The sequence below is a fragment of the Equus asinus genome, chromosome 13 (assembly GCF_041296235.1).
Source record: "Equus asinus isolate D_3611 breed Donkey chromosome 13, EquAss-T2T_v2, whole genome shotgun sequence".
In the NCBI taxonomy this organism is placed as follows: Eukaryota; Metazoa; Chordata; class Mammalia; order Perissodactyla; family Equidae; genus Equus; species Equus asinus.
This window is the reverse complement of record NC_091802.1, coordinates 35,914,051-35,935,140: the sequence shown is the minus strand read 5'-3', so window position 1 is coordinate 35,935,140 and position 21,090 is coordinate 35,914,051. Positions and strand designations below refer to the sequence as shown.

The 21,090-nt window shown below is 52.5% G+C and overlaps 1 protein-coding gene across 5 annotated transcripts in view; it reads left to right on the top strand.

Moving 5' to 3' along the window:
• Positions 1-21,090, top strand: part of ABCC3 (ATP binding cassette subfamily C member 3) — a 46,002-nt gene that overhangs the window by 20,042 nt on the left and 4,870 nt on the right. For 2 of the 5 annotated variants that reach the window (XM_014833896.3, XM_070483015.1), the window contains 21 exons: positions 156-333; positions 424-585; positions 1,137-1,229; positions 2,427-2,630; positions 2,715-2,861; positions 3,255-3,342; positions 3,748-3,814; positions 4,039-4,165; positions 4,247-4,423; positions 9,953-10,120; positions 10,445-10,637; positions 11,586-11,700; positions 11,897-12,044; positions 12,145-12,352; positions 12,619-12,929; positions 13,996-14,195; positions 14,345-14,471; positions 15,786-15,887; positions 18,561-18,707; positions 18,885-19,043; positions 19,643-19,809. In XM_014833896.3, the coding sequence (XP_014689382.3) occupies positions 156-333; positions 424-585; positions 1,137-1,229; positions 2,427-2,630; positions 2,715-2,861; positions 3,255-3,342; positions 3,748-3,814; positions 4,039-4,165; positions 4,247-4,423; positions 9,953-10,120; positions 10,445-10,637; positions 11,586-11,700; positions 11,897-12,044; positions 12,145-12,352; positions 12,619-12,929; positions 13,996-14,195; positions 14,345-14,471; positions 15,786-15,887; positions 18,561-18,707; positions 18,885-19,043; positions 19,643-19,809 (3,288 nt within the window). Of the gene's footprint in view, positions 1-155; positions 334-423; positions 586-1,136; positions 1,230-2,426; positions 2,631-2,714; positions 2,862-3,254; positions 3,343-3,747; positions 3,815-4,038; positions 4,166-4,246; positions 4,424-9,952; positions 10,121-10,444; positions 10,638-11,585; positions 11,701-11,896; positions 12,045-12,144; positions 12,353-12,618; positions 12,930-13,995; positions 14,196-14,344; positions 14,660-15,785; positions 15,888-18,560; positions 18,708-18,884; positions 19,044-19,642; positions 19,810-21,090 lie in introns of all 5 variants that reach the window. The other 3 variants (XR_011493792.1, XR_011493791.1, XM_070483014.1) reach the window with 3 other exon arrangements.

The following is a 21,090-nucleotide window of genomic DNA, read 5'->3' as shown; positions in this document are numbered from 1 at the left end:
TGGCCAGGCAGGGGTGGGGAGGGCCAGCAGCCCCCACCGGAGAGGTTTCAGAGGCAGGGGCAGGGAGGGGGCTGAGGGTGAAAGGGGAGGGCAGCAGTAGAGGGAGCAATGGGGCAAGCCCTCTCCGCTCTCATGCCTCTCTCCTCCCCTCGCAGCGTCCTGATCAGGTTTATTTCAAACCCCACGGCCCCCACCTGGTGGGGCTTCCTAGTGGCCGGGCTGATGTTCGTGTGCTCCATAATGCAGACTCTGATCCTACACCAGTATTTCCAGTGCATCTTTGTAATGGCGTTGAGGATTCGCACGGGGGTTGTGGGTATCATCTACAGGAAGGTCAGCTGGAGCAGGGCGTGGAGGGCTGGGGAGGCTGGCCCCGGGGAGCTTTGGAGAGGCCCAGCTCATGACCCCGCTGTCCGCCTGCAGGCTCTGGTCATCACCAATTCAGTCAAACGTGAGTCCACTGTGGGAGAAATTGTCAACCTCATGTCAGTGGACGCCCAGCGCCTCATGGAAGTTGCTCCCTTCCTCAACCTGCTATGGTCAGCACCCTTGCAGATCTTCCTGGCAATCTACTTCCTCTGGCAGGTGACTCTTGAACCCTGACCTCTACTCCCTTCCTCTAACCTTGACCTCTGTGAGAAAGGACAGAGAAGGTTCTTCTGGGTCAGCAGAGGGACTGCATAATGGACACAGGAGCTTCCCTAGATATTGGGGTGGGGGACAGGGCTGCACGGATGCTGGTGTCTGCAACCGAATCTTTCTAGCCTGTGTAATTGTCCTTCTCACAGAACTCAGGGGAGGGAAGAGGGACTTTGAGGCAGGGTGGGTGTGACTCTGGCTGTCATTGTCTGTCTGTCTGTATTTGCCTTCCTGTGTGTTTGGGCCCCTTCCATGTCTTCCTCTTTGTCCCTATCTGTTGTCATTATCTGATGGCCGGCTGCTTCTGCAAATGTTTTCGTCATTAGCTTTCTCTGTGTGTTTGCTTTTCACTATCTATCTGTTTGGTTGACCATCATCGTTTGCTTCCCTCCCATTTCCACGTTTCAGGTCAATAGGCCTCTGTTTGTCTGTTGGGTTCTGTCTATATACTTTGGTTATCTGTCTATCTGTCTTAAATATCCACCATTCGTCCTCAGAACCTGGGTCCCTCCGTCCTGGCTGGAGTCGCTCTTATGGTCTTGCTGATCCCACTCAATGCAGCTGTGGCCATGAAGATCCGTACTTTCCAGGTGGGTGCAGTCAGAGCTGCCAGGTGCCTGGGGAAAGGGCATTCGCTAACCTGGGGCCTCTCACCTACTGGGCTTGCTGAGTATGGATGGCTACAAGCTGCCTTCTCAAACCTTAGCTCACTCTATCCTCGCAACAATGTGAGGGGGTGTTAGAAACACTCTCATTTTGCAGCTGAGGAACGAAGGCCCAGCGAGGTTATGATGGTCCAGAATCAGGCAGAGCTGGGATTCAAACCTGCATCTTCTGGTCTAATGAGAGTTTCTTCCACCACACCGTGCTGAGTGTAAAGAGCCAGTCATCCAGTCCTTTCTTTGCAAACATTTATTGAAGTCTGCGGTAGTTTCCCATTGCACACAGAAATGACAAACTCCCTAGGACCACCCACCAGACCCCTGCTTGCCTTGCAAGCCCTCACCTCCTGGGGTAAGGCCAAGTTTCAGCCAGTCTGGCCTTCTTTCTTTTCTCCAAAGCACCAAGCTCTGCGTGCCTCTGGGCCACCACACACACTGTTCCCTGGAATGCACTTCATCTCTTCCTTGCTTGCCCAGCTCCTCCCCTTCCTCACCTCCCAGCGTAAACTCTGATGTCCCAGTCCCCACTCCACTATTCTCTCACGGGATCCTGTTGTTTCCCTTCAGAGTGCGCATGCTAATTCATTCCGCATTTATTCAGGGAGTTGTCTGCTTCCCATCTGCCTCCGCCATCAGACTGTCAGCTTCCTGATGGCAGGGGCCTTGTTTGAGTTGTTCATCATTATCTGCCCCACATCCAGCACATGGCGTGGCACATAGTAGATCCTCAATAAATGGAGGTTGAACAAATAAATTAATTTGGTGTGCCATATCCTGGGTTAGGGTCTGGAGGAACAAAGAGAAATAAGCCATCTATACCTTCAGGAGGCTCACAGTCTACAAAGGAAAGGACACCAAGCCTTAGAAACCCAGGGAAGGAGCAGAGGATGCTGCCTGGGAGGGTCAGTGATGGAGGCACTGAGATGGCAGCTGGATTTTTTCGGGCAGAGGAGACAGGGAGGCCAGGCTGGGCATTCCAGGCTGAGGTGCAGCAGGGCTGGAGGGAGGAAGAATGGGGAGCGGCCTGGATGCCTGCAGTGGCGGTGAGCACATGGACAGTACGAGCCCCTATGGGCAGAGGCCTGGGCAGGGGAGCGGGGCCTGCCACCGCCACTCTTTCTGCAGGTAAAGCAAATGAAGTTCAAGGACTCACGCACCAAGCTGATGAACGAGATCCTGAGTGGCATCAAGGTGCTGAAGCTGTATGCCTGGGAGCCCAGCTTCCTGAAACAGGTGGAGGGCATCCGGCAGAACGAACTCCAGCTGCTGCGCCAGGCTGCCTACTTCCACGCCGTGTCTACCTTCATCTGGACCTGCACCCCTTTCCTGGTGAGGCTCTCCCACCTCCCCGCGGCCAACCCAGCCCTCTGGGCCCAGCAGGCTCCACTCTAATGCCCATCCCCCACTCCCCAGGTGACCCTGATCACCCTCGGGACGTACGTGACTGTGGATTCAAACAACGTGCTGGATGCTGAGAAGGCCTTTGTGTCCATATCTCTGTTTAATATCTTAAAGATGCCCCTCAACATGCTTCCCCAGTTAATCAGCCTCATGGCCCAGGTAACCCGGGGTAGGGCTGGGGATTCTGCTGGCGTTACGGCTGGTTGTTTGGGACATTTAGGGTCAGGGGGCAATCCGGGGGACTTACTGGAATTGGGGTCGGGGGGATGGCTATTTGACATTGTGAAGAATTGTTTAAAGTTGAATGAGGTCATTAGAGTCCAGGGTCATTTGGAGTCAGAGGAGGTCAGGCAGCGTCTCTGGAAGCCTGAGTTCTCACAGCTTCCTCTTACCAAACTGGACCCTGTCTGTGGCGGTGCGAGCCAGAGAAGACTCAGTCATGGGAGGGGCCCCAGCGTTGGCATCTGGGCTCTCAGGGGCCCCGCCTGGCCCAGAAAGTTCGGGGCCAGCAAGGGTGGAAAGGAGTGGGGGCTGACTCACACTCTCCTGCAGACCAGCGTGTCTCTGAAACGGATCCAACATTTCCTGAGCCAAGATGAGCTTGACTTCGAGTGTGTGGAAAGAAAGACCATCGCCCCAGGTCTAGACAGCCTCTACCTGGGCTGCCCTCCGCCCAGCTCCTGCTTCAGAAAATCCTCTGTTCCACGCTTTACACTTTTCCAGCGTGGCCCTTTACTTCTTCCTCTTATCACTCTGCTTCAACACTATGGCCCGCTCTCTGCTTCTTCCAGGCTCTCTGCTCTCCTCTCCTTCATCCCTCCCCAGGTCTTGCCCTCTCTCCTTCCTTCCCTCGGGCTCCCTCTGCCCTTTCCACTGCCCCCCAGCTTCTCTGCCTTCTCCCCTTGGCCCCCTCCCCCAGAGATCCCCATACCTCTCTCCTCCCCCTCCCTCAGGCTTCCTGCCCTCTCCTCCTCTTCTCCCAGCCCTCCCTGCCTGCTGCCCCATCCCCTGGGCCCCCTGACCCTGTATACCTTGGTCTTCCCAGGCCATGCCATCACCATACACAACGGCACCTTCACTTGGGCCCAGGACCTGCCCCCCATCCTGCACAGGTACCAGCTTCTCCCATCCCTTCTCAGCGACCTAAGTGGACTAAAGGTCAAATCAATGGCAGAACCCCCGCCTCACCCCCTAGTCTTTGGCCTGAAAAGCAGGAAAGCCTCAGCTTGCCAGGGTGGTATCTGGAAGAGAGGAGGATTTGGGTCTCTGAGTGGAAGATTGGGGACCAAAAACCTGACTGCTGTCTCTGACTGGCTCCTGGGCTCCTTGCCCCCAGCTTAAACATCCAAGTGCCAAAAGGGGCACTCGTGGCCGTGGTGGGGCCCGTAGGCTGTGGGAAGTCCTCCCTGGTGTCTGCCCTGCTGGGAGAGATGGAGAAGCTGGAAGGCAAGGTGTATATGAAGGTAAGAGGGGTAGGGACTCCTGGGAAGGGAAGCTTGGCCAGGCCTTGGGCAAACCCTGAAGTAACCTTCTCCTGTGGCCAGGGCTCTGTGGCCTACGTGCCCCAGCAGGCGTGGATCCAGAACTGCACTCTTCAGGAAAACGTGCTGTTTGGCCAAGCCCTGGACCCCAAGCGCTACCAACAGGCGCTGGAGACCTGTGCCCTGCTAGCCGACCTGGAGGTGCTGCCTGGCAGGGACCAGACAGAGATTGGAGAGAAGGTACAGGGTTCCCTCCCATCCCTCGGGGAGCTGGTACATACAGCTGCCTACCTCAACCCAGCCGAGGTCCATATATTCATTCATTCACGCAGTCATGTAATATCATGCCCAGCTCTGTGCCAGGTACTGGGGAAACAGACCTATTAGTGGGGGAGGCTGACTTTGAACAGGTAGAGGCTGTAGAATGTCCTGAGGGCCAGGCTGAAGGCCTGTGCGGGATACAGGGAGGCACTGAGTGGGGAGTCTGTGTAAGGAGAAGCATCATTGCATTTTGAGCTGAATCTTAACGGCTGAGGAAGAGGAGCTCATCGTTCATCTATTCATTCATTCATTCATCAGATTTTATTACATACCTACTATATGCCAGGTAATATTATACAGTAGTGAATATGCCAGACCAAAATCTCTGCCTTCTTATAGCTTACACTCTAGTGGGGGAAAGAGATGATAAGCAAGATAAATAAGTAAAATATATAATATTTAGCTAAATGCTAAGGGGAAAGAATAAAATGGGGAAGGGATATAGGAATATGTGTGAGGCTGTATTGGTAGGCTGGCTTCTCACTGGGAATCGGACACCTAAACAAAGTGAGGGAGTGGGCCACATCTGGGGACATGGAGCCCTATTTGGGGGAAGGGCAGTCGAGTGGAGAGAGGAGGAAGTGCAAAGGTCCTGAGGTAGAAGTGTGATTGGGGTATTCAAGAACCAGCAAGGAGGCCAGCGTGGCTGGAGTGGAGTAAGCAGGGATGAGGAAGAAGAGATGAGGCCAGTGAGGTGTTCAGGCAGCCAGGTTACATAGGGCCTTGCAGTCCACTATATAGACTGTGGCTTTTACCAAGAGGGGTGGAAAGCCTTTGAAGGGGTGAGCTGAGGAATGATGGGTAGACAGTCATTCCGGTGCAATTTGGTGTGACTGGAGGTTAGGAAGGGATGGGGAGGGTATGCAAGGCAGAACATTTACCCTAAAAACTATGGGACATCAGTGAGAGTTTTGTTTTAATTAACTTATTTATTTTTAGTTGTAAAATATGCCTGACATAAAATTTACCATCTGAACCATTTTTCAGTGTGCAGGTCAGTAGTGTTAAGTACATTCACAAAACCAATCTCCAGAACCCTTTTCATCTTGCAAAACTGAAACTCTATGCCTACGAACCAGTAACTCCCCATATTCCCCATTCGCTTCTCCCCCCGGCCCCTGGCAGCCACCATTCTACTCCCTATTTCTATGAATTTGATTATTCTATGTACTTCCTATAAGTAGAATCAGACAGCATTGTCTTTTTGTGACTGGCTTATTTCACTTAACATAATGTCCTCAAGGTTCATCCATGTTGTAGCACGTGTCAGAATGTCTTTCCTTTTTAGGGCTAATATTCCATTTTATGTATAGACCACATTTTGTTTATCCACTCACTTGTCAATGGTCACTTGGGTAGCTTCCACCTTTTAGCTATTGTGAATAATGCTGTGGTGAACACGGGTGTGCAAAGATCTCTTAGAGCCCCAGCTTTCAATTCTTTTGAGTATATACTCAGAAGGGGAATTGCTAGATCATACGGCAATTCTATTTTTTTTATTTTTTGAGGAACTGCCATACTGTTTGCCATAACGGCTGCACTATTTTACATTCCCCCCAGCAGTGCACACAGGTTCCAACTTCACATTCTGGCCAACACTTGTTATTTTCTGTTTTAATTTTTGTTGTCATGCTTTTTTTTTTTTTCTTTGAGGAAGATTAGCCATGAGCTAACTGCTGCCAATCCTCCTCTTTTTGCTGAGGAAGACTGGCCCTGAGCTAACATCCATACCCATCTTCCTCTACTTTATATGTGGGATGCCTACCACAGCATGGCTTGCCAAGCGGTGCCATGTCTGCCTCCGGGATCCAAACTGGCAAACCCTGGCCCTCCGAAGTGGGACATGCAAACTTTACCGCTGCGCCACCAGGCTAGCCCCTTTTGTTGTCATTCTAATGGATGTGAGGTGATATCTCATTGGGGTTTGATTACATTTCTCTAATGATTAGTGACGTTGAGCATGTTCTCTTGTGCCTCTATATCTTCTTTGGAGAAATGTCTATTTACATTATTTGCCCATTTTCTAATCAAGTTGTTTGTTTTGTTGTTGAGTTGTAGGAATTCTTGATTTATACTGGATGTTAACCCCTCATCAGTTATGAGAGTTGCAAATATTTTCTTCCTTTCTATAGGTTGCTTTTTCACTCTTTTGATTGTGTCCTTTGATGCATATAAGTTTTTAATTTTGATGTGGTCCAATTTATCTATTTTTACTTTTATTGCCTGTGCTTTTGGTGTCATATCCAAGAAACCATCGCCAAATCCAATGTCATAAAACTTTCCACTCTGTTTTCTTCTAAGAGTTTTATAGTTGAAGCTCTTTTAGGTTTTTCGTTTGTTTTTATCCTAAAGATTTCAGTGTATTTTCTCAAAACAAAGACATTATCTTAGGCAATTATAGTTGGACTATCGAAATCAAGAAATTTAACATTGATACAATATTGTTATCTAATTCACTGTCTGTGGTCAAATGTTGTCCTGTGTCCCAGTAATGTCTTTTTTAGCTATTTTCTTTCCTGGTCTAGGATCCAATTCAGGATCATGGCTTTGTATTGCGTTGTCATCTTTCTTTATTCTCTATCAGTCTGGATAATTCCTCAGTCTGTCTTTCATGACCTTGACACTTTTGAAGACTGCAGGCCAGTCATTTTCTAGGATGTCTGTCAATTTGAGCATGATTAGATTCAGAGTACAGTCATTCCCCACACGGTGATGTTTCTGTCTATGATGGACTGCACATATGACAGGGGTCCCATAAGATTAGTACCATGTAGCCTAGGTGTGTAGTAGGCTAGACCATCTAGGTTTGTGTAAGTACTGTATTTCTAGGTTCTTCTGGCGGGTCTGAGAATTAAATTGACATAAGACAGATTAACAGGAGACAAACAAACGAAAGTTTAACAACAGGTGTACACGGGAGAAACCCAGGAAAACTGAGTAACTTGCCAAACTGGCTGAAACCCTCACCTTAAACACCATCCTCAGATAAAGACAAAAGAAGGTGGTGGGGGTGGGGAGAGTCAGGGGGTTCAAGGGGAAGGAAGGCAACTCACAGGTAGGTGAAAAGGAGCAAACTTTGGAGAACAAGTAGTGTTTGGCCACACAGAAACAGAAGAACACAGAGGGGAGCCCAAGAAACAGGCTTTTCTAGGTTCCTCCCTCTCTACCACCTAGTTCCTGTTACGCTAAGGCCATACTGCTTCCTGAGACAGGTTTTTTTTAATCTGACTTCTTTTAGGAAGTTAAGAGGGAGGTAAGGAGAAAAACTTTCTGAGTCTTTTGCTTCTTAAAAATAACCAGCCTAAAATAATCCTCATGTTAAAGAGACACATTTTAGGGTGGCAAATTTTATTCCCTGTCAGTACACCCTATGATATTAGCACAATAATGAAATCACCTAACAATGCATTTCTCAAAACATCCTCCCCATGATGAAGTGATGTGTGACTGTATATGTCTTTTGGGGAAATATACCAAGGAAATGATGTTATGTCCTCCTTGGTGCATCATATCAGGAGGCACATGATGTTGGTTGGTGCCTTATTGACAATGTTAACTTTGATCACTTGATTGAGATGGTATCTTTTTTTTTAAAGATTTTTTATTTTTTCCTTTTTCTCCCCAAAGCCCCCCGGTACATAGTTGTATATTCTTTGTTGTGGGTCCTTCTAGTTGTGGCATGTGGGACGCTGCCTCAGCGTGGCTTGATGAGCAGTGCTTTGTCCGCGCCCAGGATTCGAACCAACGAAACACTGGGCCGCCTGCAGCGGAGCACACGAACTTAACCGCTCGGCCACGGGGCCAGCCCCTGAGATGGTATCTTTCATTGATGATTTTATTTCATAACTTTCATTGATGTTTCTTGCCTAAATCAATGTTTACTGTGGTTTTTGCCAAACAGTGATTTCCTAACTCCTTAGTTATTGGTTGGCATTCTACTCTAAGAGAGAGCTTTGGGGCTGGCCCGGTGGCGCAGCAGTTAAGTGTGCATGTTCCGCTTCTCAGCGACCCGGGCTTCGCCGGTTCGGATCCCGGGTACGGACACGGCACCACTTGGCACACCATGCTGTGGTAGGCGTCCCACATATAAAGTAGAGGAAGATGGGCATGGATGTTAGCTCAGGGCCAGTCTTCCTCAGCAAAAAGAGGAGGATTGGCAGCTGTTAGCTCACGGCTAATCTTCCTCAAAAAAAAAAAAGAGAGAGAACTTCTCCCTCCTTCCCCATTTTTTACTTATTCATTAATTTCTTTATATCAATATTAATTTCTCATGGATTCTGATTTAATTCCATGGGTTATCATCCATTACTATCATTATTTATCTTGATGCTCAACTTGTCAGTGAAGGGTTTTAAGCAGGGACGTGAATTGCATTTTGAAAAGTTGCCCGGACTGCATTGTGGAGGGGCCTAAGGGCATAGGAACCAGTGAGGAGGCTCTCCTGATGGTCTGGGGGAAGTGATGAGGGTCTGAGCCTTGAGGTGGGCATGGGAAACTTTTAGGTAGGAGTCCGAAGTTATAGGAACCCAGAGAAGGCCTCCACATCTGACTCAACTCCTTCCCGTCTCTCCTGGACCCACGCTGACCTCACACACGCAAACCTAATTTAGTGCCCAGCACATAGTAGGCACTCAAAAAGGGCTGGTTGGTTGAATGCAGGCATGCTCGCATGCCTCAGTCACTACAGCTGCATGTCCACCCCCTGCTTCTCCCCAGAAGCTCCAGCTCCCACCCCATACTTGCTCTCCCCAGGGGTCAATTTCTAAGGGTACCCTGAAGAACTGGGCCCTGAGGAAAGCGGGTGGTAGGAGAGCAGGCTGTACCTCTGGGGTCTACCCTCTGGGCCCAGCCCTGCCACTGTGTGCCTCAGTTTATCCATCAGGGGTTAAAGGAGAGATCTTACCTCCCCGCGGCACCTGAAAAATCTCAAGGTTGATGAATTCTGGGGTTGATGCTGGGTTTCCATCCTTGCTTCTGCCCTCAATAGTTCAGGACCTTGAACAAAGTCATTAACATCTTGGGCTCTAATTTCTTAATCTGGAAAGTGGGGCTGATGATACCTCCCTGGAAGGACTGACATGAGGACCAAATGAGATAGTTGTTACGAAAGTCACCTGAGGACTGTATGGGCGATGGGAGATTAAAAAGTCTATTAAGGACCTCCTGGGGATTTCTAGCCTCCCAGTGTTGGAAGATGGCAGGCAGGGAACCCACCTGGGTAGGGTGGTGGAGCCAGGGGAGCAGGATGTCCTCACTCACCCTGGGAGGACTCAGAGCCACTACCCCTTCCTCTGTGGCCTCAGAGCTTCACAGGGACAGGATGAGGCATGTGAAATGTGGATTTAGTCATCTCCCTTGCTGAATGGCAGTGGACAGGGCCCTTGTCCCCCTTGTCCCTGTCTGACTCCCTTCTACTCAGCCCATTCCTCCCCTCCCTCCTCCATCCAGGGCATTAACCTGTCTGGGGGCCAGCGGCAGCGGGTCAGTATGGCCCGAGCTGTTTACAGTGCTGCCGACATTTTTTTGCTGGATGACCCACTGTCAGCTGTGGACTCCCATGTGGCCAAGCATATCTTTGACCAAGTCATCGGGCCAGAGGGTGTGCTGGCAGGCAAGGTGAGACCCGCAGGAGGCTAAGGGGACTAAGGTGAGACCTAGGACCCTAGAAGAGAACGGGTGGGAGGCCAAGGGGTTTGTATGAGACCTGGAGGTGTGGAAGGCCTGAGAAGCAGGAGTGTGGGTTGGGCGGAAGGAGAACCCACAGTGCGGGGGACACACTCCAGAGGCACTGAGCCAGCTGGGGGTGTGAGCATGGGGTGAGTCACTCGTGTGCCTGTCCATGCTCCTGGGCACACCGGTGCCTCTCACTCCACGGCCTCGTGCCTGTGCAGTGGGCGTGCCGAGGGTGCTAGGAGTGATAGCCTGCTGTCTCCTCCCCAGACGCGGGTGCTGGTGACGCATGGCATCAGCTTCCTGCCCCAGACAGACTTCATCATAGTGCTGGCTGACGGACGGGTGTCTGAGGTGGGCACCTACACAGCCCTGCTGCAGCGCAACGACTCCTTTGCCAACTTCCTCCGAAACTACACACTGGATGACAATGGGGAGCACCTGGAGGAGGACAGCAGGGCCGGTAGGTGCCATCCCTGGCCCTGCGTGTTCCTACGCCTTCCCAGCGTCTCCTCTGTCTCGGGGCCTCTGAGTGTCTCTGGACAGGCCCAGTGTTGTACAGGGGAGGTTCTGGGCAACTTGGACCACCTGTGTGGCAGTCAGACATCCCCAAGAGGGAAAGGGAACCAGATGTGGTCAGCTCCCTCCTCCCCCTCTTCCCTAACTGGGTGACCCCCACCCGCAGCTCGGGTCTCAGAGCCTTAGTTTTCCCAAGCGTCAAAAGGGCATGAGAACCCAGCTTGGACGGCAAGGCTGTTTCACAGATAAATTGTAAATATGCAAGTGCTGGGAAAAGTCATTTGTTTATCAATAAATATTTATTGAGGAATTACTATATCTAGGCACTGAGAGAGAGCAGCGAACAAACAGAAGACTCCCTGTGCTCGTGGAGCGTATTGAAAGCCCCGGGCTCACGAGAGCACCGTGTGGCCCAGTCCTGGCTCCGCCACCCCAGACTCTGCTGGCTCACAGCCCTTCTCCTGAGTTTTTTTGCTGTATATACAGCTAACATGTCTTGAGCATTTCCTAAGTGCTATGCCCCCCGCTAAGCACTTGACACACATTCTTTGCTTCGGTCCTCACAGTGACAATGACACGATGAGGCAGGTACTATTCTTATCTTCATTTTACCTGCCTGCCTACAGTGACGCAGTGAGGATTTGAGATTTAAGCTCAGCCTGTCTGACTCCAGAGCCCAAGCTCCTAACCCTTGTATTTGAGTCCCCTTCTCCAGGGTCTCCAATGGGAAGTTTCTCTTCTGTCTAACCTAAGTCTTTCTTGCTGCCCTCTCAATGCTCTCTTCTGTCATGCTTGTCCATTCGGGCCTCGTCGTTGGAGTGGGGACTGGGGGATACCAGGGGCTTTCAGGGAGCTAGCTGGCCTCTGTCTCCTTCCTCCCAACCCACTGCAGCTTTGGAGACTGTAGACGACGAGGAGATGCTGCTGATTGAAGACACGCTCAGCAGTCACACGGACATGATGGAGAATGAGCCAGTCATGTATGAGGTCCAGAAGCAGTTTATGAGGTGAGCTCCTGAGCTCTCAGCACCCTGGGAGGCTGCCTCAGGGCTCCCCAAGCCCTGCCAGGGTGGGTGCAGGTGGTTGTATTCCCTGACGCTCACACCCCGGGCCTCTGGCTGCAGCCTGAACCCTCCTCCTGGGGCTCTGTCCTGTGGGTGTGTTGGAGGCCTCCTCTCTGGGCCTGACCAGCTGCCTCCACAGACAGCTGAGTGCCATGTCCTCGGAAGGGGAGGGCCAGGGTCGGCCTGTGTCCCGGAGACGTGTGGGTCCAGCAGAAAAGGTAGTGCCCGTAGCAGAGGCGAAGGCAAGCGGGGCGCTGATCCAGGAGGAGAAGATGGAGACAGGCACTGTGAGTAGGGTGGACAAGGAGGGCTGGAGAGGGTGGGCAGGCCCCCAAAAGTCCCCGGCCTCACAGGTGTCCTCTGTCCCTGACTGCCATTGCTGTGCAGGTGAAGCTGAGTGTGTTCTGGGATTATGCCAAGGCCATGGGACTCTGTACAACACTGGTCGTCTGTCTGCTGTATGCGGGTCAGAGTGCAGCTGCCATTGGGGCCAACGTTTGGCTCAGCGCCTGGACTAACGAGGCCATGGTGGACAGCCGCCAGAACAACACCTCCCTGAGGCTGGGTGTCTATGCCACCTTGGGAATTCTGCAAGGTGAGCCTACAGAGAGACCTGGAAGGGGCTCCATTTGCCCCTTCCTCACCTCAGGGCTCCTAGGTCCCCCAGCCATGCCCTTGCCTCTGAGTCTCCCTCCACCATCATAGCCCTGGTGCCACCCAATGCCTCCTTAACCCACCCAAGTGGTCCCCTCGCCTCTGAGCCCACCTAGCCCACCCTGGCGATCCCCTCTCTCAGAACCTGCCCCTGCATGCCCACCACCTGGCCTAGGTGAGTGAGAGTCCCTCTGTCTCCTCCAACAGGGTTCCTGGTGTTGCTGGCAGCCGTCACGATGGTGGTGGGCAGCGTCCAAGCTGGGCGCTTGCTTCACCAGGCGCTGCTACACAACAAGATGCGCTCACCACAGTCCTTCTTCGACACGACGCCCTCAGGCCGTATCCTCAACCGCTTCTCCAAGGACATCTATGTCATCGATGAGGCTCTGTCTCCCGGCATCCTCATGCTGCTGGGTACCTTCTTCAATGCACTCTCCATCCTCGTGGTCGTCATGACCAGCACACCGCTCTTCACGGTGGTCATCCTGCCCCTGGCTGTCCTCTACATCTTGGTGCAGGTGCGTGGCATGCCGGTGGGCGTGGCTCTCGTGTGGGCGGGGGACCAGGGGTGGGATGTAGGGAGGCCGGACTCCAGCATCACAGCTGAATTTGCTTAAGGACAATAGTAGTCAGTTACTCACCTCTTTGAAACTTCTTTTTATCACCTGCAAAATAGAGAGACTCATGGAACCTACCTCATAGGGCTGTTGTTGGATAAAATGAAACCCTTGCAAATTGTGGCTGGCCCTGGAACTCCGGATGCTGGCTGTTTTTTAGTAAAATATTAAGTTTGAGACATATTATCCTTCCCATCTTTTTACACCTGTCTAAACATGGATGTGTATGTATGTTCTAAGACATATGAGCTGATAACATTCAGATCCAGCTAACTGTAAAAGGCATTTGCATTGCTGAGCCCCTAGCTTGCCAGGACTAATCAATTGATGAAGGTCATCCACGAGGTGGCCGGAAGCTCAGCCCCTGTGTACAGGTCTGGGCTGTGCTAAGTGTTGGGGCAGGGACCCCCAGATATACATTCTATATGGCCCTCGCCATCTTGGGGCCCACAGGGTAGAAGATGGAAGCTGTAGACAGAACCATGTTTTTGTGGGGCTGAAGTGGGGCTGGGGTGGGGAGAGTCTCTTGAAGAAAAAGAATACAAAATTATCTTCTTTTTGCACATTTTGCAAAATTTTGACTGTGTGAGAACACTGCTAGGGCCCTTAGTGGAGTAGGCATATTCGCTGACTTAGGAGGCCGTGCAAGTTCAGTGCTGTAATCCAGGGCCCCACAGAGGGGGCGGGGGTCAGGAACTGAGAGGGAATCACGAAAGGCTTTGTGGAGGAAGTGGCCTGGAAGATGGAGCAGAGATGAGCAGAGAGAAAGCGGGGAATGAGTTCACGGAGCCACATCAGAACCCCAAGTCTTGAGTCCTTGCAGGTAGCAGGAGGGAGCAAGGTCTAATGCAGGAGTGGGGCTGTCTGGGAAGAGGCCCGGGGGAAATGGATGGGTTCAGAGGACATGTAGGACTGAGTTGGGGGTCGCACAGTTCTGACCCCAAGCTCTTTCTCCATCCTCTGTCAGCGCTTCTATGCAGCCACATCACGGCAACTGAAGCGTCTGGAATCGGTCAGTCGCTCGCCCATTTATTCACGCTTTTCGGAGACGGTAACTGGCTCCAGCGTCATCCGGGCTTATGGCCGCAGCCAGGACTTCATAGCCCTCAGTGATGCTACAGTGGACACGAACCAGAGGAGCTGCTACGTCGATATCGCCTCCAACCGGTCAGAAACCTGCCCCCCTTACTCCCGGCCCCTCCAGGAGTTCCCACCAGGGTCTCTGTGGTTCTGGGTCCTAGCCCCTCCTTCCCCTCAAACAGAAAACTGGCCCCTTCCTGCACCTGCCCCACTTCCTCCCTGTCTGATCCCCACAGGTGGCTGGGGGTCCATGTGGAGTTCACGGGGAACTGTATTGTGCTCTTTGCTGCCCTCTTTGCTGTGATTGGGAGAAGCAGCCTGAGTCCGGGGCTGGTGGGCCTTTCTGTGTCCTATGCCCTACAGGTACGCAGGGCTCCGGGCCCCAGGGCAGGGCCACCTCTAGGGCGGAGGACACACAGGTGTCCCAGACATCACCTGAGCACCTCACTCTGCCCGGTGTGGGGACCAGCCACAGATTCTGCCCACCAGGACTGTGAGCTCCCAGTGCCGCGTGGAGTGCCACTCCCACCAGCAGGGAACTGTAATGCAGGGTGAGCAGGTCTCTGTGGAGGGAGGAACAAAATGTTGTAAGAACGTGGTGGAGAGTCTCTACCTGGGGTGTTGGAGAAATGATCCTGGAGCTTGGCCCCAAAAGACAAACTGAATTTGTCCTGCCTGTGCACAAGTTCTAGAAGGTCAACCCTGACAGAGGCCCTGGGCGGGGAATCCCCCTCGTTTCACACACCCACAGAGAAAGTACCTGGAGAAGGTGACCGGAGCCGGGGCTGGAGGTTGGGCAGGTCACTGTGATATCAGCCTATAGTTTCAAAGGGTTAAATAATTACCAATGGACTTTGTGCGAATCAGATCACCTTTTTGATGCCTCAAGTGGTTCAAGTCTTGAATGTTCTGGTAAACAAAGGACAATCCAGACACATCTTCATCTCACACTTTAATGTACACATGAATCAGGGAGAGCTTGTTAAAATGTAGGTTCTGGTACAGTAGGCCTAGAATAGGGCTCAGGATTCTGCATGTCTATCAAGACTCCTTGGGGCCAGCCACGTGGCTGAGTGGTTAAGGTCACATGCTCTCCTTCCCACGGCCCAGGGTTTCGCTGGTTCACCACTCGTCAGGCCACGTTGAGGCGGCGTCCCACGTACCACAACTAGAAGGAACTACAACTGAAAATTCACAACTACGTGCTGGGGGGATTTGGGGAGAAAAAAGCAGAAAAAAAAAAAAGAGGATTGGCAACAGTTGTTAGCTCAGGTGCCAATCTTTAAAAAAAAGAAAAAGACTCCTTGGTCCACAAAGTGTGGTCCAGGGGTGAGTCACGTCAACATGGTCTGGGAGGTTGTTAGAAATGCAGAATCTCAAGTCCCACCACAGACCTACTGAATCAGAAGCTGCATTTCAACGAGATCCTCTGGGAAGTCTTTCTTATACATATTAATGTTGAGAATCACTGGGCTGGGTGGCCATTAGTTAAATCTGCATTGCCACTGCCTGAGGTACAGTTGTGATGAGAGCCCCAGGTGGCACCCCTGTGGACTTGCCTAGGCCCACCTGGGTCATAGATGGGACAGGAGCATAATCAGGGAGTCTGAACTCCTCCCAAAGCTGTTGCAGAGGGAGGGAAGATCACGCTACCCATGACCCAGTCCCTTTGGCCAGGTGACATTTATTCTGAACTGGATGATCCGAATGATGTCAGCCTTGGAGTCTAATATCGTGGCCGTGGAGAGAGTCAAGGAGTACTCCAAGACGGAGACGGAGGTGCGTCCGGCAGAGAGCCTGGGGCAGGGGGAACCTAGAATTGCTGGGGAAGGGTGCTTGGTGGCCCGCCATCCCTGTAGCCCAAGGCCCGGTGTGCAGGCGGCTCTTTCCTCGTTCATTTAACCCTTATTGAACATCAGCCAGGTCTGTGCTAGAAGATGTAGAGGGTCCAGAGCTGAGCAATGTCGGCTCTGCCCTCAGGCAGATTGTGAGCCAGTGGGAGCGGTAGGACAGTGCGGGGCTCTGCAGTGGAGGACAGCAGCCTTGCGTGGTGCACCCAAAGAGGGCACATATGGGGGGGTCATTCAGCTGGGGTGAGCAAGACAGGTAAGCATTCCAGCCAAGGACATCCGCCTGGATGAAGGAGCGGGGGTGGGGCGGCGTGCCCTTTGTTGGGGAAAGGAAGTTGTCCTCCCCTGGGGGCGCACACTTTTCTCCGCCCGCTCCCTCCCGTGGTTGCACCACAGGCTTCTTCATGTCCAGAAGCTGTACCATCTCTGAGATCTTAACGTCAAGCGTCCCACTTTCAGACCACCCTTCTCATCCCCCCTGGATCACGTGTTCCACACCCTCCGCTGACCCAGTACTTTGTCCTCATTGGGACCCCCAATCCCGTCACCTGCCTTTATCCCTCTATCCATCAGCTCATCTAGCCTGGATCCTATGTTCCACCACTGCCGCTGCTCTCAAGGCCCCTGCCCTTCTCCCTCTCAGTTATACTCACCTACGAAACCCCGCCTCAGGTGCCCATCTGTCTACCTTCTACGTGCCTGCACGGAGCAGCTGAAACCTTGCTGGAGGACCTCACTGCTTCTACTTCCAGTTTATAACCACACACCACTGCTGGGTATTCCTGCTTTTCTTCCCCAGGAAGCAGGTGTTCCCACTCTCAGAAAGATCTGTTCTGAACATTTTTTCCTCAAACCTCCACACCTCCTTCTCCCTTGTGCTCATCCATCAGCCTTGCCTGACAGGTCAATGAGAAAATAGGTAATAAGGTGTGAACTCCCTTGACCTTCCTGCCTCCGGATTTTCAAACCTGCCTGTGGTCCTTTCACCTTCTTCCTTTCTCTTTTAACAGGAAGTGGCCCTCCTTGTTTCAAAGTCCACTCCTTCTACTTTGCACGGCCACCCAAGGACTCACTTCCTCCATTACACCCTCCATCTCCTACATGGTCCGTCTTGCTCCCTCTGTTGGATGATTCCCACTCACATGCAAAAATATGCCATCATATCTTCCACTTAGACACACAAACCAACCCGCCCTTTCCCCTACATCCTACTGCCCCATTTCTCTGGTCTCTTTTGCCACGCAGCTTGCTTTAAAATATGGTCCACACATGTTCTCCCCACTCCCATCACCCTTGAACTCATCTGCCTCCTGCAACCTGGAGGAAGGACCCCTCCCTTCTTCTTGGAAGGCCCTCCCTCATGGCTTCTGTGACCCCAACTCTGGCCCTGTCAGTCTCCACTGAGCTCCCCGCCCCACCCCCCACCCGCCTGGCCTCTCCTGGCCCTACGGCCTCCACCACCCCTGCCTTCCCCCGGCATCCCCCGTCATCCCCCCAGCCCCACACTCTCTAGGAGCTTCAACTTCTCCCTCTTCATGTCTCGTGTTCCCATTTTCCCCTGTCTGTTCACATGATCCTGTCTCCATATCCTAAAAAATTCTGCCCCCCACCCTGCTGCCCCTTCTTTGACACCTTCTCCTCCTCGAGAGCCCTCTCTGTCGGCTGCCTTGCTTTCTGTGTGCTCACAGGCTGGCTTCCCCCGTCTCGAAGCAGGGCTGGCTTCGTGGGTGTGTGTGTGTGTCAGGCACACAGGTCCCCCTGCTCAGAAGGGCCTCATGCTTGGTTTGACACTCTGCTGTCACCACCTGGACATTCTTCATAATTTTTGAACAAGGAGCCCCACCTTTTCATTTTGCACTGGGCTTCCCAAATTATGTAGTTGGTCCTGTCTCGAAGTTACCGTATCTTACGCCCAACTTATTCTGACACCCTTCTAACTAGCCTCCCTGTTTCCACCCTCCCCTCACCCTTTCCCTCACAGCAGCCAGAGGCATCCTTTAAAACCACATCAAATTACGTCATCCCTCTGTGCGTTGCCTTCTAATGGCTTTGCATCTTACTCAGAGTAAAAAAACCAAAGTTCTTAAAATAACCTGCAAGGCTCTACGTGATGGGGCCACCAACTGCCTCTCCTCTTTGTCACTGTGCCCTAGAACACACCTGGAGGCATTTGCACTTGCTGTTCCCTCTGCCTGGCATGCCCTTCCCCCAGATAGCTACTTGGCTTGTTCCTTCACCTCCCTCAGGTCTTTACTGAAATGTCACCTCCTCCGGGAAGCCATCCCTGACCACCCTGTATACAACAGCAACTCCAAGCTCTTCTTAGCATTCATCACCTTCTTACACTATATGGATGTGCTTGTTTGTTGATTTTATGCTCCCTATACTAGAATGTAAGCCTCCCAGGGGGCAAGGACTTTGTCTTGTTCACCGCTGTGACCCTTGAACCAGAGGGGCCACAGGGGCACCAGGGACTTTCCCACAGGGACCAAGTCGGTGAGGATGGAGGGGGCTTTGGGAGGGAGACTGAAAAGTGGGAGAGGGCCAGTTGGGAAGAGGTGCCACGCTGATGCTGACGCAGAGCCGTCTCCCCTCCCACCAGGCTCCTTGGGTGGTGGAGGGCCGCCGCCCCCCCGCAGGCTGGCCCTCGCAGGGCGAGGTGGAGTTCCGCAACTACTCTGTGCGCTACCGGCCGGGCCTGGAGCTGGTGCTGAAGGACCTGAGTCTGCACGTGCGCGGTGGTGAGAAGGTGCGCATGGGGTGGGTTTGCCCCTGGAGATGCGGCCACAACCCTTGTGGAGAGTATCAATCGGTGGCAGAGCAGGTGCTTCGGCCCACACCTCTGCTGGGCCGCTCTAGGGGAGTCCCAGAGATGCCCTCCTGACCCCTTAGCCTCCCCCTGGCAGCGCTTCCCTACCTCCTCCAGGTGGGGATCGTCGGCCGCACTGGTGCTGGCAAATCGTCCATGACCCTCTCCCTGTTCCGCATCCTGGAGGCCGCAGGGGGGGAAATCCGCATTGACGGCCTCAACGTGGCAGACATAGGACTCCATGACCTGCGTTCTCAGCTGACCATCATCCCCCAGGTACCAGCCTGACGTGGACGGGCCACACTGACCAATGACTCTGGGGAGCAGGCCCCAGCCCTGTTCTGTAGCTTGAGGTCTGAGACTGGGACCTCGGTCTGGGAGGCTGGAGAGCAGACCAGCAAAGACAGAGCCACAGAGCCACCACCGGTCATGGATCTGGAAGGGTCAGACGCACCCTGGCCTAGTCAGACCCTGCCCTCTGACCTCCTGGGCCAGCAAATGGGGCAGGACCCTAGGACCCCTCGAGCACCTCATCCCCTGAGACATGCTGTCCTGGGCTCCTTGTTTCATAGCTCAGAATTACACTCACTTTTTCTGGCTCCTCTGGGGTGTTTTTTCTGCCGACTGGACACTTCAGAGTCAGATTAGCGGCTCCGGTCTCTGCTTTAGCGGAGGGCTTTGTGATGGGCAAGGCTGAGGTTATCGCTTCCCTGCAGGCATTTTTCTCTCCCCTTGGCCATTGCCTCCCTCCTCGAGGGCTGGGGACAGAGTGGGAATGCTGCCACCTCCATCCCTCTCTTTGTCCCTGGCCCTGGGGCCCACGGCTCCTGATGGGGCCTGAGCTGCCCCCCTCTGAGACCTTGTTGTGTCCCTAGGACCCCATCCTCTTCTCGGGGACCCTGCGTATGAACCTGGACCCCTCTGGCAGTTACTCAGAAGAAGACTTATGGCGGGCCTTGGAACTGTCCCACCTGCACACGTTCGTGAGCTCGCAGCCAGCGGGCCTGGACTTCGAGTGCTCCGAGGGTGGGGAGAATCTCAGGTAACAGCTCGGAGCGGGTCAGAAACGCAGAAACACACAGACAAGAACAGATTGGCGGTTATCAGTGGGGAAGGGTGAAAGGGGTAAAGGGGCACATATGTATATATGGTGAGGGATAAAAACTAGATTATTGGGGGTGAGCATGATGCAGGCTGTACAGAAACTGGTATATGATAATGCACACCTGAAATTACACAATGTTATAAACCCATATGACCTCCATAAAATAATTTAAAAAAGAAAGAAAGAAACAGCACTCTGGAGCCGGATGATCGAGCATCTGATGACCCGGAGTCCAGGCAGCCCCATCTTCCCTCCCCACTCCCATCTCAGCCTGTGTGAACTCAGGGGGCCTTGTTTTGCATCGAGCATATTCTGTGTGCCACGCACGTTGCACTACTTCACTGAGTCCTCACACAAGCCCCAGAGGTGGTCCGTGGTCCCACTTCACAGATGGGGAAACTGAGGCAGAGCCAGAGCCACACAGCTGGGAGGAGGTGTGCCTGGGATTTGAACCAGGTCTGGGAGATTCAAGCCCTGTTCAGTCCTGTCTTGTGAGGCTGTCAGCGCTATGCTTGGCCTGGGGAGAGGGCGTGACTGAGCCTGTGGAGCAGTGGGCGGAAGCCCACAGTGTTTCCAGATCACAGATAGTTTCCAAGATGGAGGCAGTCTCGTCTGTAGTTTAGGAGAGGGCAAAGTGAGCTCTCCAGGCCCTTCTTTGCCTTCTTATAGTCTCAGACTTTATATACTCAGCCACTAGGCTGTGCATTAGGGAGAGCCAGAAGTCACTTTTCACTGGGTCTAAAGGCTTGAAATACCCATACCTGTGTTAGCTGTGTGATTTGGGGCAAGTTGCTTAACCTCTCTGTGCCTCTTTTTCCTTCACTCTAAAATGGGGATAATAATACCCATACCTCTTGGCATCACACTGCCCAATAAAAATATATGAGCTACATATGTGTAATTAAAATCTTTTTTAGTAGCCACCTTAAAAAAAGGAAAAAGAAGCAGGTGAAATAAATTTTCCTAGTATATTTTATTGAGCCCAATCTATCTAAAATATTATCATTTCAACATGTAATTGATATAAAAGTTATTAGGTACACTTTGCACTTTTTTTGTGCTAAGTTTGAAATCCTATGCGTATTTTTACATCTTGCAGCACTTCCCAGTTCAGACTAACCACACTGCAAGTGCTCAAGAGCCACGTGTGGCCGGGGGCTCCCGTTGGGACAGAGAGGTCCTAGGGTCGCTGGGATGTGACGGGTGATGTGTATGATG